General features: G+C 39.2%; 1 protein-coding gene across 1 annotated transcript in view; it reads left to right on the top strand.

Annotated features, from left to right (window-relative positions):
* The window catches only part of MCTP1 (multiple C2 and transmembrane domain containing 1), a 512,403-nt gene that overhangs the window by 485,011 nt on the left and 11,248 nt on the right, over nucleotides 1-16,144 (top strand). The window contains exon 17 of the mRNA XM_044916766.1: nucleotides 12,050-12,159. Within this exon, the coding sequence (XP_044772701.1) occupies nucleotides 12,050-12,159 (110 nt within the window). The remainder of the gene's footprint in view (nucleotides 1-12,049; nucleotides 12,160-16,144) is intronic.

The raw sequence follows: 16,144 nt of genomic DNA, 5'->3' as shown, positions 1-16,144 counted from the left end.
CCGCTCTCCCCTCCACCTGGCATCTTTTCTCCCGGAGAGCGTTTGCATTGCCTGTACTGGTTCCGCTGATCTTCTCCTGGTTAGCTCCTTCTGGGCGTGCAGACCTTGTTCTAGGTGTTGCCTTTTGGCTTCCAGGCTGAGGCCACCCACCTTTCTCCTGCAAGCCACATTTCCCAGCTCCCTGATGATGGCTTTTGGGGGATTTGCCCAATGGGGGATGGTAGAAGGAGGGAAGAAGGAAAACAAAAATTGGACAATGTCTTTCACTCTGTCTCTTTCCTCTTTCTCCTCCCCTTTGTGCTTGCCTTTCTTCACTCCGCCAACCCCACCTCTGCTTCTGGGGGGGGCATCTTCCAGCGGTGACTGGGTGCTCGCTCGCCTCAGTGGTCCAGCTCCCCACCACACAGAGGCAGCCTCCCCTCCACCGTCCCAAATACCGCCAAAGCCCTGTCCTTTGGCTCCACCTCCTGCCCCAGTCGGTCTGTGTGGTCTAGGCTCTGGTAGTGGCTTCCTGCATTGCTAATGTCTGTCACTCTGTCTCTCAGTTCTTCCAACACCACTGTAGCCACTTCATGGTGTTAAATTCATTTGTGTGAAATACCTACAGTAGTTTCTGTTTTTCTGACCAGAACAGTTCTCAGCCACAAAGTTCATCCTCAGAGCGCCCCACCCTGACCCCGGATCACTTTCCAGCACATGCACCTGTTCTGAGTCTCTTCATTGCACTTTTCATTTTCTGCTACTTTTTTCTTTATTGTATGTTTGTGTGGTGCTGTCCCCAGAGCCTAGAATAGTGTCTGATATGTAGGTGGCATTCAGTGAGTATTTATTGAATAAATGAATAAGAAGAATGGACTGAGATTTGGCTAAACGGAACATTGCTTAAATGCGGAGGTGATGTGAATGAATGATAATCAGACTTCTAAATACAAGATCCACGAAAAAGAAAGGAATACGAGAGAAAGAGAGAAAAAATTAGGCAAAAATGGAAAATGTTACCCTTTGGCAAGAGAGACAATTAGTAGGGAAAACAAAGCATATTTATTTTTTATATCTACTTATGTGCCAGTTGCTTTATAAACATGATTTCATTCTGTTCCCACATCAGCACTATCGGGGAGAGACATTATCTCCATTTCACTGTTGGGAAAACTAAGCATCTGAGAGGTTAACGTACACAAAATCACAAGGCTGTAAAATGTACAACAGGATTCAAGCCCACAATCTGTCTGGGTAGGACCAGCCCAGGAAGGAACATCATAGCTTCAATCCATGCCCATCCTCCTCCTATTTTAAATGCACAAGATTTAAATGCAGATACGTAAACTATTTCTGAAGCGCTTATTTTATCTTATTAAAAACCCCGTGGCCATCCCCAGTGAAAGAATTTGAGATATTTTTTTCAAACTGATTCCCAATTTTTTCTTGCCTTTCCTCCTCTCTCCCCGCTCCTCCCTAAATGAATCGAAAGGCAGACCATGATCCACACCACTGAGTAAATAAAAATATTGCCATCAGCTCGGGAAAGTGGGCCTTTGGCGTTTTCTTCCAGGTTGACCTCAGAATGAGCCTGTGTTAGTGATTTAGTCTGTAGTAAGGAAGGGGTTTAGGGGAGAGGCCCACCCCATATATCAGCAGCATCCCATAGAGCATGAAGTTGTTATTCAGGTATGTGCTACATATGGCATCAATAGAGAAAAACGGCCCCGTTCCCTTCAGATTCACCAGGCCCTTATTTGTACCATAGCCTCTGTTTTGTCGGATTTCATTGAAGAGCCCCATTATCTTCTTAATGGGGACAAGTGAGTGTCCTTTACTATGCCAAGGTCTGAAAATGGTGGGTGACGTTATACTACGCAGTGTATAGGGAAACTGAGGGAGAAAAGTCCAAAAGGATTGAGCAAATCGTTTTTTCCAAATTACAGTTTCCCTTGTTTGGTTGAACCAAGTATTTTAACACGACTCTGACATTGCTTTTTCCCTGAGCCATTCTTAAGACTTCTCCCTATCCCCAAACATCATGCTCTCAGAACCCTGAGAACTTACAGCAAACAAACAAATCATGGAAATTAAATAGCAATAAAACTGTTGTTGGATTCATATAAAAAATATTATCCAGTATTTAAATGGCTATTATTTACAGAAACTTGGCAATTGTACCATACAAATAATGAAATTGATTCCAGTTACAGTCCATCTTTGTTTGGAAAGGAAATACCAGTAGTGTTTGAAAAATGGATTATTAAAGACCTTGGTTTGCTGAAGGTGGTTCATATGTTCTATTTGCTAACACAGCATCTTGTTGGGGGGAAAAAAAAATAATAAGTGCAGCTTTTCCCTACCCCAGATTATTTTCACTACAGATCTTTGGAGCAGGAAATAAAAACCAGCTAATGGTTCATGGGGCATGTGGAATTAGTTTAAGCAAAGCCGAGCCCTGGTCTTGCTGACCGCCTCCTCTTTCCTGTGCTGTTTTGTCTACGCTGGCCTTCGAGTATGTCAACAAATCTCTTTTAAGGTCAGATGGGAAAGAAAGGATGGCGATTCTCTCTCTTTCTGTAAGGGTGTAATTTACAACAGATGTGCTTTTTTAGAAAGGTACAAGTTTGTCTTGTAAAATATTTGTAAAGAAAAATAGCCTCCGGATTTCACAAAGTAATCCTTACTTGGTTTTGGAGATATCACAAAGAGCATTGTTTTTATAATACTAATATGATTCTTTTTCTCACACAATTTGATTATAACTCAAGATTAGTGTTTGGGAAGAGCCAAGTTTAAAGATCTAAAACAGTGTTGTGAAGAAATACCATATGCGACTTGATGGCTTTTTGACAGTGACCTGAAAGGAGCCCAATTTCAGCTCGGGAGACATGGGTTAAAGTCCTAGGAACTCTTTTTAACTACTAATGAGATTTTAAGTTCTCCAAGCCTCAGTTTATTTATCTGTAAAATGGGGGATTCACTTGCTGCTGCCATCCAAGTGGGAAGATAAATTTAAAAGGCTTACAAAACCATAAACATAAAGGTAAAGGAGTATTTTCATAAGAAATCTCTTCAAGAAAAAAATCTTTGTGGGTTCCACACCTTTATGTATATGCCTTTTTGTATACACAATAAAAGGAAATTTTAAGTTATTATGAAGAGCTGTACTAGTAGGTAGATTAGTAACAAAAGCCTGTGCTGTTTAAGATGAAGTAATAAATTCTGACCCTGAGTGAGCCATGAGGCTTCTTGAAGAACCAATCACTGATTCTAACAGAAGTTTTACCTGCATAAACACCGACAGATAAAAATCACATGATGAAAAAGGCGTGTGCCCTGCATGGGTATGACCCGCTTTGACCTTTGGAGGATGCACAACTTTCAGTGGGTGGGAAATACTGTGAACCGGTGAACTTTATGCTAATTTTTCAAATCTACTATCTTCGATGAGAACAGATATGGCTGGAGGCACCAGAGGGGAGTGAGCACAGAATGGGATAGAAGTTTGAGTTGGGATGTTAGGCAACTGGGCTTCAGTTTCCTCATGGAGGGAATGAGAACAGCAATACCCATCATCTTCGTGGGACCATTGTAAGGACTTTGCAGGGTGATCCGTTTAAGATAATCTATGGTTATATTAGATGATTTGTACAAACACAGGATTCCTGAAATGTATCATCAATAAGAAGGGAGAAAATCCTGTCATCTTTATTAAGATTTAATAGAATTTAACATTTGGAAGTTTTATAGTATTTTCTTTGTCAGGTTCTTCAAATTGGTAATAATATTAGTGACTCACATGTATTGAGCACTTCCTGTGTTCCAGACATGAGTGGGAAAGGCTTTAAGTGGCTTAAATTCATTTAATTCTATAGCTATCATGTAAGTAATTTCCATCATTACACCCCCATTTTACAGATGAAGGTCAGTAAATTGCTCACAAGCACATAGCTAAGGAAACACTGGAGGCAGGATTTGAACCAGGCTCAGCAAAGGCGCCAATTAGAAATCTAATCTTCTAAATCAGATTGGGGGTGAGTAGAATAAAAGAGAGCTCACAGCTTCTCTAAATTCTCAGCTTGCCTTCTCATCTCTGTATTTGAATTCCAACCTTATTGAAATACACATTTGACAATAAATGATTTGAAAGAGATTTTTTTTTCTTTTTAAACACACACATCCACCCAACTTTTTCATTACAAGTTAAGGTAAAGACAAACTAGCCCAGCATTTGCTGTTTGGATTCAGACACAGGCAGGGTGCTTCTGCTCCTGTTGTCCCTGAAGCCCCCATCATGGGTCCCATACACAGAGCAGGTTGAAATGCCCCCCACCAGCAAGTCCTCACATTAGCTTTCAAAGAGCTCGAGGGGCAGAAGAGATTCCACAGCCCTTATCTTCTCGGAACCAGAAGGGATTTTAGGACACATTTTATTTAACCGTTTTTGTGTGTGTGTGTGAGTTTTTGGTTTGTTTTGTGTTTTTGTTTCTCACCAGGTCTAAGGACAGGTCACGGGCCACTGTAATCCTGAGCGTGCTTTCACATTTTTAAAACCTTTCCACAATCCGTTGGTTTTGACTTTACAGGAAAACCCTGTGAGGCCTACAAATTCTTCTCTCAAAACTTGTGTTGTACTGTCCTGGGTCAGAGTAGCCTTTGCCGCTTATTTTCCCGTGCGGTTACTTGGGAACAGCAACCTCGCGAAGCATCTGATGTGGCTCCCATCAAGGTTAGCCTGGAGCCAGGCCTTCTGGCCCCCGGGGACTTGGTCTGAAAGCGGAACTTCCCACGGGACCAGAGCCTGATGGGATAATCTATAAAGCCCCTCTCTGGAAAGTGCACTTCCTGCCTGCTGGCAAGGAGATTAAGTCAAAGGTTTTGATATTGATATATAGTCCTAATCTTTTAAGAGCTTTCAAGCACTAGCAGGACAGTTAAAAGGAATTTTCTTAAATCGTTAGGGAAGAGGGAGATTTGCAAGTCCCTTAGGGCCTGATGATGAGGGGTTGGAGTAGCAAGCAGTTGGGCTCCAGGGAAGTCTCCCTCCTGGCCACAGGTACACGCACATCCCTGGGTGCCTTCTGTAAGGCTTATTTACATTTACATTGAATGGAATTGAAACATGGACGTACAGACTTCGACAAATAATTATTTTTGTTTAATTGGGAGTTAACACAGTCGACAGGCTATGTTTGTGCTTTGGTTTTTGTCATTTTTGCTGATGATCGAAGGTATTTCCCTTTCTTCACGTTCGCCCCCGAGCTCTTGGTCCCCACGCGCCGGCCTCCCTTCAGGGCCTTGGTGCACCTCTGAGTCCCTCCTCTTTTCTCTTGCCCTCGGTCTCCTTCTCTTTCTTCTTTTTCTTGCTTTTCTTCCCCCCACCCCCCATCTCTCTCTTTCTTTGCTCCTTTTCTTTTCCTTTCCTTCCTGGCTTTCATCATAATTCTTAGGAGTGCCAGTTGCCATTTTTAAAATGCCTGTTGTTTACATTGCCTAGCCCAGAGGCCATTTCTCTCCACATTTCTGTTACTTTACAGTCACTTTTATAGGTACAAGCAAAATGTAGAACGGTAAACGAACACGGCAAGGCACAACCAAATGCGATTAAAAATTGCTCTGTAGAAAATGAATACTGAAAAGCACAGGGCTACCAAGCAAAAAAATTAAGACCAGGTAAATGCTCATTCGGCAGAAAAATATGTGCAGAGTCAGCAGAAGCGGGGGCGGGAGGGGGGGATCTTCTCAGTGTAACATTATAAAGAATCTACCATCATTTTCAAAAATGAAATTTGACAAGTTAACACTAAGTCGTCTGGGGCAAAACTAAGCATGCATAAAAAGGCTGCATATTTTGGAGAATTCTGTCTAATATTTCAAAGTTTTGTTTTTAATATAAGCAAAAATAGATAAAAATAATTTGAATTCTTTTAATAAGAAGCTATGTCCATAATTTTATTATTACTACTACTAATAATAATTATAGACAGTTTATTTGTACCAGGCATTGTACTAAGAGCTCTACGTGTCTTATTTAATTTGGTCCTCTTTATAACTCTGAAATGTAAATGTTTTAGAGAACTGTTTTACTTTTTAAGAGAAAAATATTGTCTTAAATGGTGTACATCTGTCATCTTAACCTTAAATATTATCTCAGAATTCTTTAAAGTCTCAATGGAGGGTTCTTTTTCTTAAGGTTAATATGAGGAGAAGAACCAAGGCAATAAGTAACCTGGGTAAGATTTGATGTCATAAGAACTGAGTAAGGCACGGAGATACGATTCAGCAGTCAAGGGTCTCTGACTTGCCAAGATGCTGTGAGAATTTCAGTATTCTAGATTTGGGGCTGAGACATAGTTTTACTTGATCTGAAAAAGAAAGGAATATTGGCACAGTGAAAATATTTCACCACTTTTGAGTGCCTTTATTCAATCTCTAGCTCATATCTAATATATTTTCCATATGTTAGAGGTATAGCTCTGAGAGGAGTTTGTTTTGCAGGGCCTTTTGCTGAATGAACCAAGCAAGTTTGTGCACCAAAACCATCTTTAGCATAAAAAATAAATCACATGAAACATAAACATATTCCAAACACAACTGTACACTCTGTGCTATGTGAGACTACATTTACTCGCAGAAGAGCTACAGTCAATAGTAAACTACGACAATTATGTCTCATAGCAAATATCAATCTCATCGCTTATGTTTTGCCAGAGGTTACATATCAAGGCTTTAAAGGAAAAGCAAAATTATAATCAAGATTAGCTCTTTGGGGGCGCCTGGGTGGCTCAGTTGGTTAAGCGACTGCCTTCGGCTCAGGTCATGATCTGGGAGTCCCAGGATCGAGTCCCGCATCGGGCTCCCTGCTTGGCAGGGAGTCTGCTTCTCCCTCTGACCCTCCTCCCTCTCATGCTCTCTGTCTCTCATTCTCTCTGTCTCAAATAAATAAAAATTAAAAAAAATAAAAAAAAAAAAGATGAGCTCTTTGGGGTGGAAAATCTGAATGCTTCCTCCAGGAAATAATAGTTAAAGTGATCATATGCCCTGGTTTGCTGGGTCAGTTCTGCTTTATGCTTCTCCTGGCGTAAAAGTCAAGTCAATACCTGCTTCCTTCCTTTTTTTTTTTTTTTTTTGCTCCCTCGCATTCTTAAGACATTCTTTCACTCTAGAAAGTAATTGAAATATTAATTCTAGAACAAATATTTTGAGCCAACATATTCTACGTATTTGTGTGCTCAATGAGCACAGGTGTCCAGCAGAGCCATTTTTCTATCCTGTCAACAGGGCTGACAGTGACTAGTTTGGCAGGGCCCCTAAATAGCATTCGTGACTGGGGCGGGATGCAGCTGAATGCACGAGGAACCCAGCCACACAATACATGTCCCCTGACACCTATCACTCTGGGTTCTTGTTCCCATTCAGAACAGAACCAGTGAATGGGGTACTTGTCATTTGGGTTTGAAAGTCAATGGACAAGATTCTCTACATATGGAAGGTACTCCTACTGATTCTTTAGATCCTTAGATTTTCCTAAATATTTCAAAGCTAGGCGGTAGATAGTTCTTTGGAAAAATCTAGTTAACTTTCTGTTGTGATATGTGATCGTAAAGTAGGTGAATATGAAAGAACCACTGTATTTCAAGTTTGCAGTTATTGATGTTTTGTGGACTATTTAAAATATAAGATTTTTAAAAATTATATAGAGCCATTAGAAAAAGTTGTACAATATAAATCTCACATGTTCTCAAATTTATAGTTATAGCTCTTTTTTATGGGTAACTTTTTTTTTTTTACATCTTCAAAAGAAACTTTAATAATGCATTAAAAAAGAAAAAAAACAAAACAAAAAAAACCCCCAGTGTCACTACCAAGCCTTTGGATGATTACCCACCCTATGATACTTTTTTCATCCAAGCTGGTTTATAAAGGAAAGCAAAAACGACAATAAAAGAAATGTACCAATTTATTCTCTACTAATAAAGTATTGAACATTAGTGAAAAAAGTGTGAAATATTGGAATGCAACACAGAGCAATTCCATTACCCATTGCAGTTTTGGGTCATATACTGTATATAAAGAGTAATTACTTCATTGGCTGGGGACCACAGTGGAGGAATATAGGATTTGATGAAAGAGATTTTAAATAAAAATTTTATCCCAAAGCATTTGCTTTTCAAAACAACATTACAGACCATCTTATTTTGGTTTTGGGTGTTTGGGGGTGAGGGGCTGGGTAGTGGTGTGGAAGTACAAAAGAAATAGAAAATTAAGAGTGAGCAAATTTTTAAAACTCTTTAGCCAGTAATTATGTATCATCAGCACATAAGATTTTAAAGTACTACTAAAAGTAGTTTTTGTAGATGCCTTCAGTGACACACCTTACTAATGAAGCTCCTGTATTTAATATTCACACACTGCCTTATTGACATTACATGTGGTGGTTTCTAACACATCTTTCACTTCCTACTGTTGAGTCAAGTTTCTGGATTTTATTATCTTGCTGATCGTGGTGCCTACAGGGTAAGTTTCTAAATGTTTTCAAGTCTTTTGTTCTTATTTATCACAGAGGGATTCTGGGTAGGAACGGAAAGCTTCCTGGGTAGGACGGTAAGGTAACGTGGTATATTATGGAGAGAACAGACCTCGAGTTGGCCTGTCAAAGTCCTAACCTGTCACTTTTCTTGGATCCTTCATTTCTTCTTTTGTAGAGTCCTGAAAAATAACTACATTGTCGGATGGTTGTGAAGACCAGATAAGCCATGTGAAAAGCATGTTAAAATGCTTAGTGTCTGTTTATATTCTGCTGCTTTCTAAAAATAATTTTAAATAGGTACAAAAATCCAAAAAATACAAAAATCAAGAAAGAAATAGATAAACCACCTAATATGATCAACGAATACCAATTCCTTTATTTCTTCTACTCAGGTTCCTTCAATAATGATATTGGAGAAAATCAGGGAAATAATCTGGTTACAAAAGTGAAATATGTTAATTGCAAAGAATTATTAATATTATACGAAGGTATGAAGAAGAAAATAAACTTCCATTACCTTTAATATTTTGACACATTTTCTTTATTTTTTTTCTAGCCTACCCATTTCAAAAAACAGTTAGGAGTATACTCCATCTCACGTTTACCGCCCCCCCAACCCCAGTTTCTATTAGATCATAAGCATTTTTGCTGTCATTAATTATTCTCTTTAAATAGTATTTTGTAATTTCATAATAGTATAATCAGTTGTATATACCATAATTAATTCTACCCAACATGTCAGTGATTTTTTTTGTTATTATAAACAAAACTGCAGTGATAGTTTTTTTCAGATGTTTATTGAATATATTGGAAATCCCATCCCTTGATTTGTCACATGTGTTGCAAATTTTTTCCCATCACCCTTATAAATTAATAAGAATTTTTGACATCATAAGTTTTAATTTTTTTTATTTTTTAAAGATTTTTTATTTATTTGACAGAGAGAAACACAGCGAAAGAGGGAACACAAGCAGGGGGAGTGGGAGAGGGAGAAGCAGGCCTCCCACCGAGCAGAGAGCCCGATGCGGGGCTCGATCCCAGGACCCTGGGATCATGACCTGAGCCGAAGGCAGACTCTTAACAACTGAGCCACCCAGGCGCCCCATAAGTTTTTTATTTTATGTAACTCCTGCTATCATTTTTTTTTCCCTTTGTGACTTCCTTCACTTTTTGCATGTTTAAAAAGTTATTTCCTATTCCAAGGTCACTAAATAACTTACCTATATTTTCTTCTGTTTTTATAATTCACCTTTAGCTTTTTGCTTTTTAATTAACCTAAAATGTATTTGGGTCTATCTATTTAAGGTAGATCTGAGGTAGAATTGGGCTACCTCAAGTAGACTTGAGAGTCTATTTAGGTAGGATTTAACATAGTTTTCTGCAAATAGTTAACACAAGTACCCAGTAACATACTACGTTCATCTGCATGGTGGATTTATGATGGTGCTTTATCATAAAACAATCTCTCTTTTAGTGTTCATCTTTCATATTTTAATTACTTAGATATCTGGTACAATAAATGCTTTCTCATTATTTCTGTTTTGCAAAAATTTCTTGGCTATAGCATTCAATTTGTTTTTCCAAACAAATTTATCAAATTCTCCCCATTTCACTGCACTCCAAGCACATTAGGATTTCCTTGAAAATGCATTAAACCTATATGTTCAACAGAAGAAAAGAATAGATTCTTTTAATAATCAGTGTTCCAGTGCAAAAACACCATATCTCTATTTTCTTAATGTAGATTCTGTACATTTCTTATTAAGGTTATGCCTAAGCGATTATAGATTTTATTGCCATTGTGAAAAATCTTTTTTTCACATGATCATTTCAAACTGGTAAGACATTATTCTCAATGAATTTTGATTGTGTAACCAGCCTTCTTCGATTCCAGCTTGATTTATTCTGTATGCAGAAAAATATTTGTTAAGAGTACTTTACTTCATAAGACATCAATGAATTAAGCCGATGCTCGAGAGAGAAAACACTGAAGGCCATGGAGATGATTAGAACAAACCAGCTTTGTAATTAGGAAACAACAGAAGGAGCCACTGGATATCCTTTTTTTTCCCCTAAAGTGTAAAACTGCATAGGTGGAATTAATACACTTTTTGTTTTATTGCTGGGGAGGGAAAAAAGACAAGCAATTGATGCATTCATGTCTGTAATGACAAGTGAAGGGTGACTTTTGGAGACAGCGGGGACCCTGAGAGTACGTAATTGTTCCGTATACCTTGAACCTTATGCATCTCAAGTACCTCATCGTCTGACAGTCCAACTTGGTGCAAGCAAGATGAATATTGTAGACAATTGTCTCCCATGGGAATTGTATTTAAAATGAAGGCTCTGAGTAACTTCTACCTAAAGATCCTGTTTAAAACTGGCCTCTGTGTCTTCAGTCCCACTGTACCCTGTTGTTCTGGGACGCTGCACATAGACCGGCCACTCACTTGCCCTCAGTTTTGAAGGTGGCAGGATGCCACGCCCAACCACGCGCACAGTGCAAAGTGCTTTCGACTTTTCTGAAGTGAAAGGCAGTATGTAAATGTGCAACATGACGACATTATTATTCCAGCTTTCTGGCTGCTTTCAGCAAGCACTGACTGCCACATGAGGTCTCAAGTGTTCTGGCACAGTGTGGAAGTGTTCAAAAGAAGTTAAAGTAATGAAATTGGATCTACATTTCCATAGATCTTCAAGCTGGCATGGAGGAATGGAGTCATGGAATCAGGGTTGGATGGTCTCCACCAAACAGCCTAGGCAAGGGCCTGTGATGCCAGGCTACTAAGCAGAAATTTCAATCGTGAAAGGCCACCACTATTTCTTCCTCTGGGTCTAAAATTACAAAATGTGCACATTTCCCTCAGGCTCGCACCATTCTCTGGGTGCTTTATACTCAATCCCACCCACCCATTCCCTGGAGCACACCAGCTTTGCTTAAATCCAGGACAAGTTTTAAAATGAAGAACTAAGTACCAAGGGAGAAAAATGTTTAGTTAGAACCCTGAAATAGCATCTGCTATTGTATCAAGTATGGATGGGACTGTTACACTTCAGAGGTGGGCCTGGCTCACCTTGTATCTGATCTTCCTAAGCTACTTACTTAGGAAGTGTCTGTTTAACGGATTTCAGTTGACCTTCTCCACCCCCCCCGCCCCCCCCCAGTTTTCATTGCTCACAGGTCTTCCAGATTTGGACATTCTGAGACCTGCCCTCTCTCCTACACCTTTGCATGCTTCCCCTCCCCCCAACTCTGGCTAAAGTGTCTCTGTTCATCAGGGCAAGATCGACAGAATCTGAGTCTGGTGCTTTGCCACCACCTTTCTATTGGCATAGGTCCACGATGCTGGGTGTCCTTCCTCCTCCATCTCCCTTTATATCCGGAAATTTTCATGGGCTCCAAGCATCCATTTATGTATGTACAAAGATGAAGTTTATTTACGTTTAAAAATGTGAGAGGGACAATTCAAAGAATTCAAGCACTGAAGAATACCTTTACTCACACAGAATCTCTCTTTTTTCTTAATTGTATTTTAGGACAGTGAAAAAAAGGGATTTATAAATAAAATCTATGCCATCCAGGAGGTTTGTATCAGTGTCCAGAACATCCTAGATGAAGTGGCTTCCTTTGGCGAAAGGATAAAGAAGTGAGTGAGTGATACTGACATGTGAGCCCTGGCCTTCTGTGGGACAGAGTGTCCATTTGTTTTTCAGAGGGTGAAATGCCACATTCTTTTTGGCAGGGGAGACTCCTTCTGGGTGATCTATTGCTCAGTTTCTTCATTATTTACTTTGTTTCTGCCAGTCTTTGGTTTTGTGAAAGTTCTGTCAATTTCCTTCCTGAAATTTAGAACATATTGGTTGGAAAGAAGTCCTACTTGTAGCTTTGAAGAAATAACACCGTCCTAAATTTTAGCACATTTTCAAGTGAAAGACTTTGTTCTTAAATGGAATATGAAATCGTGATAGGAAAAAAATAAACCAAGCTAGATGAGAATTTCAGGTAATCAAGACACATCTTCATTTTATTATTGGTTGACTTATACTGTCATTGAGGAACTCTAAAATTTTTTTAAAAATCATATTTTATGTAGCAACCTGCAAAAATATTTTCAAATTTATGTATTTAAATAGTTGAGGTCATAGTTACAGATGAACTAAACTAATGCACTTTTAATAATTTAAAAAAAGGAATCCCCTTTCCTAATTTAAAATATAGCTTCGTTGAAAGCTAATATAAATTAAGAATACAAGAATATTCTTAAGAATATTCTTTTTTTTTTATTATGTAATGTTAATCACCATACATCATTAGTTTTTGAAGTAGTGTTCCATGATTCATTCTTTGCATATAACACCCAGTGCTCCATGCAGTACGTGCCCTTTTTAATACCCATCACCCTCCCCTCTAGAGTATTCTTAATATAAGAATATTATTATAGTCTTACATTATTTGTATTTTACTTGAAATAATTTTATTTACTAATGAACTTTTAAAAACAACTGTAATTCAATAAGGTGGATTCACAAGTATTGATGATCAGTTAAAAATATACTGAAGCCCCATACTACTAAAGTGTGTGAAAATTTGCTACATAATGATTGCTAAGTCATCTATTCAAGAAGGGGTGCTGTATATCCGGATAAGCCTACACCTTCCTAGTGTCATGTATCAATTCATTGTTTATTATTTATCTTATTATTCACCAAAAGTGTTCCACAGATTTGAATCCTTGGGCATACACATTTGAAAGCAGTAAATTATTTAAAGTAAAGGTGTGAGACATTTACCTACTGCTTTTCATGTTTCAGGGAATAATGCATTTTACTTTGTATAATTTTTTAATGCATTTCCACATATGCATACATGCTGAGTTTCCATTTTTTTTTTTTATATCATATTAGATAGAACAGCCTCCCTCTCACTCCAAATGTATAGCAGCCTTCAGTCTCAGACTTCTGAAGACTGATTCCTACATCTTTTTTCTTCTTCCTCTCCACATTATTTCCATTTCTAAGAATGTTCCTTTGTTCCACTAGAGCCAAGTGTTTAGTCCTGAACAGGGCATTTCCCTTTTGAGTGTGTCCTTTCTCTGAGGTACACTGTGTGTTGATACCTGATAGAAGTATCTCATTTACACCATTAAGACGCTGGGTCAGCTCTGAGGTGGGGCAAATTTATGCCTGAGAGGAAGAAGCTTCTTTGTAACTCTGGGTGGTAGGGGACCTCAGGTGCTTGGCCAGAAAACATCATAGCCAGTTGAAGAATATGGCCAGATCCTGGCTGTGGACCAGCCTTGGGAAAAACTGAGTTTTGTAGAACTTTTCACAGTTAAGAGACAGAGGCATAGGTATAGGATGAAGTACAGAAATATGCATAGGTTCCAGTGATTCTTACAGGAGCCATCTTTTCTGCACAATTTTTCTGAATATTAAAATACAGAAAGTCCCCTGGGGTTGCATGAGATAAAATGCATCTATCCAGAAAGCAGATTCAGAAGCAGTCATTAAGTACAAAGTGAAAAGCCTCTATAATTACATCTTGTTACTAAGTAATCATTCCAGAACTTTCTTGAATTGCATCTTTTTTGGGGGAAGATCATAGTCTAGATTTAGTTTTCCTGATGCACTGTGGAAATAGAAAAGGGCAGTCTTTTTTTTTTCCTGACATTAGCTACACTGATAAGGATTCCTTGCCATTTATCCTTCCAAGAGGAGAAAGAACACAGGGAGCCCTTCAGGGAGGCTGCCCAAAAAAAGGGTTTTCTGACTGAGGAGCCAGTGCCCTTGCACACTGAAGAGTGTTGATGGATGGCTCTGAGCGAAGCCCCAGGAAAGCAAGCAGACAGACCCTCAGCCTTCTGTTCTCTTCACAAGTGTCAGTGAAGGGAGAAAGGCATGATCCTTCCCCAGGTGACAGTTAAACAGGGCGCTCACTCTGGCCATGGGAGGAAAAAGACAAAGAGAAAAGCTAGTTCCCAAGAGTTACTGAAAACAAGACAACGAGACTGATCTAATTTTGGCTCTTTTACTAGGAAAAACAGTTTTAGAAAACACTGGACCTTAAGCAGACACAAAAGGCAAGCTGTATGCCCACAGAGCTAAGGATTCACTCCTAGGTGTTATGCTGAAGGGAAAGATAGGAAGAAAATCTTTTAATCCTCCTTTACTGGATCAAAAACGGCCCTGGACAAACCCCACCCCAGGTGCACATAACATACATAACCAGGAAATGAGAGAAAATTAAAAAATCCACATTTCTCCATGTCACGTATAATTTCATATTTTTGGGAGGTGTTTTGGGGGCCCTTGTCACTGTGGTAGGCTCCCCGAGAGTGGACTAGCTCTAAAAATGTCACTTTGATTCACATGTTACCATCACTACCAGTCCACCTTGATACAAGTTGTCCTCATTTTTAAACGGGGAAGTTGAGGTATAGAAAGGTTGATTCCCCCAAAGTCCTACGGCAGAATCTAGGCTTTGAATGCAGATCGGATACTTTCTTTGCTCTTTTCATTAAACTGCACTCAAGTGTCACTCAACAGTATGTGTTAGGTCCTCCTTAGAGGCTGGTTGTTGAGGCAACTGGATGCCTGTAAACGGTGACATAGTTACATACCCAACACTGAAGACTCCATGCAACAGTTCGGTCTTACTATTTTGCAATGAGAGATATTACAATCTTTCCTAAATTATTACAATCTTTCCATGTTCCATTTCCCTGATTTTCTACATCCTTTTTTTTTTTACCTTCTCTTTTTTTTTTTCTTTTTGCCCCACTACATTCCTTCCCATCTTCTTAGTCCTGTCTTTTTTGCAACTTCCCCCACTTCTGTTCATTGATCCTGTTTTTGTTCTTTGTTCTGATGTTACCTCACTGCCAATGCGCAGTCTTGCAGCCTTCCCCGACCCCCGACACTATGCATCAACAGCAGTGTGGGGACACTGCAGTCCCATCGGCCAGGCCCCTCTATAACCCACTTTGCCAGCTTACGCTCCATTTTCACAGTCTTTCCAGCACATTTACCATGTGTTCTCCTTTGCCAGAAATAACACAGGGAGAACAGTAGTCAATACTGACTTTCTTTCCTAATTATCTCTGTATTTCTGGGAAGGGCAATGATGGCAGGTGAATTTTTACAAGGCTGACTACTCTGTTCCCCCTTCCTGACTTCTAGATCCATTGGAAACATAACTGAAGTGAAAAGGGAGTATCCCTCAAAGCAACTCTAACCTAGGGAGGATTTATACAACAGTGTAAGAGTTAAGTCTACAGACAGTTGCTGACATTTTATTTCCAGTGTCTGGAATCCAGTGTGAGTTGACAGAAGAAAGAATGGTAGGCCCAGGGGCATTCTCCTCTATGAAAATTGGGAGAAAACAAGATTGGCTACTAGTTTTAGAGGTAGAAAAACACATTAAAAAAAAATTTTTTTTAACCACATAAGGAGTCCCCCAACTAGTGCAACTTCAGACCCTGAAGATACTCGGGACCATCTGTAAGGGTTGATGGCAAGACTTGTTTGCGTGGGCCCTACTTTCATGAAACTGAGCACATTGTGACCAACCTGTGTCCTCTGATAGGCTCACTACAATCGCCTTCTGTTCCAGAGAGAAATGCAGTCTTACCA

This window comes from Neomonachus schauinslandi, chromosome 7, assembly GCF_002201575.2.
Source record: "Neomonachus schauinslandi chromosome 7, ASM220157v2, whole genome shotgun sequence".
Lineage (NCBI taxonomy): Eukaryota > Metazoa > Chordata > Mammalia > Carnivora > Phocidae > Neomonachus > Neomonachus schauinslandi.
The sequence above is the reverse complement of the archived record's forward strand: the minus strand, read 5'-3'. Positions and strand labels throughout refer to the sequence as shown.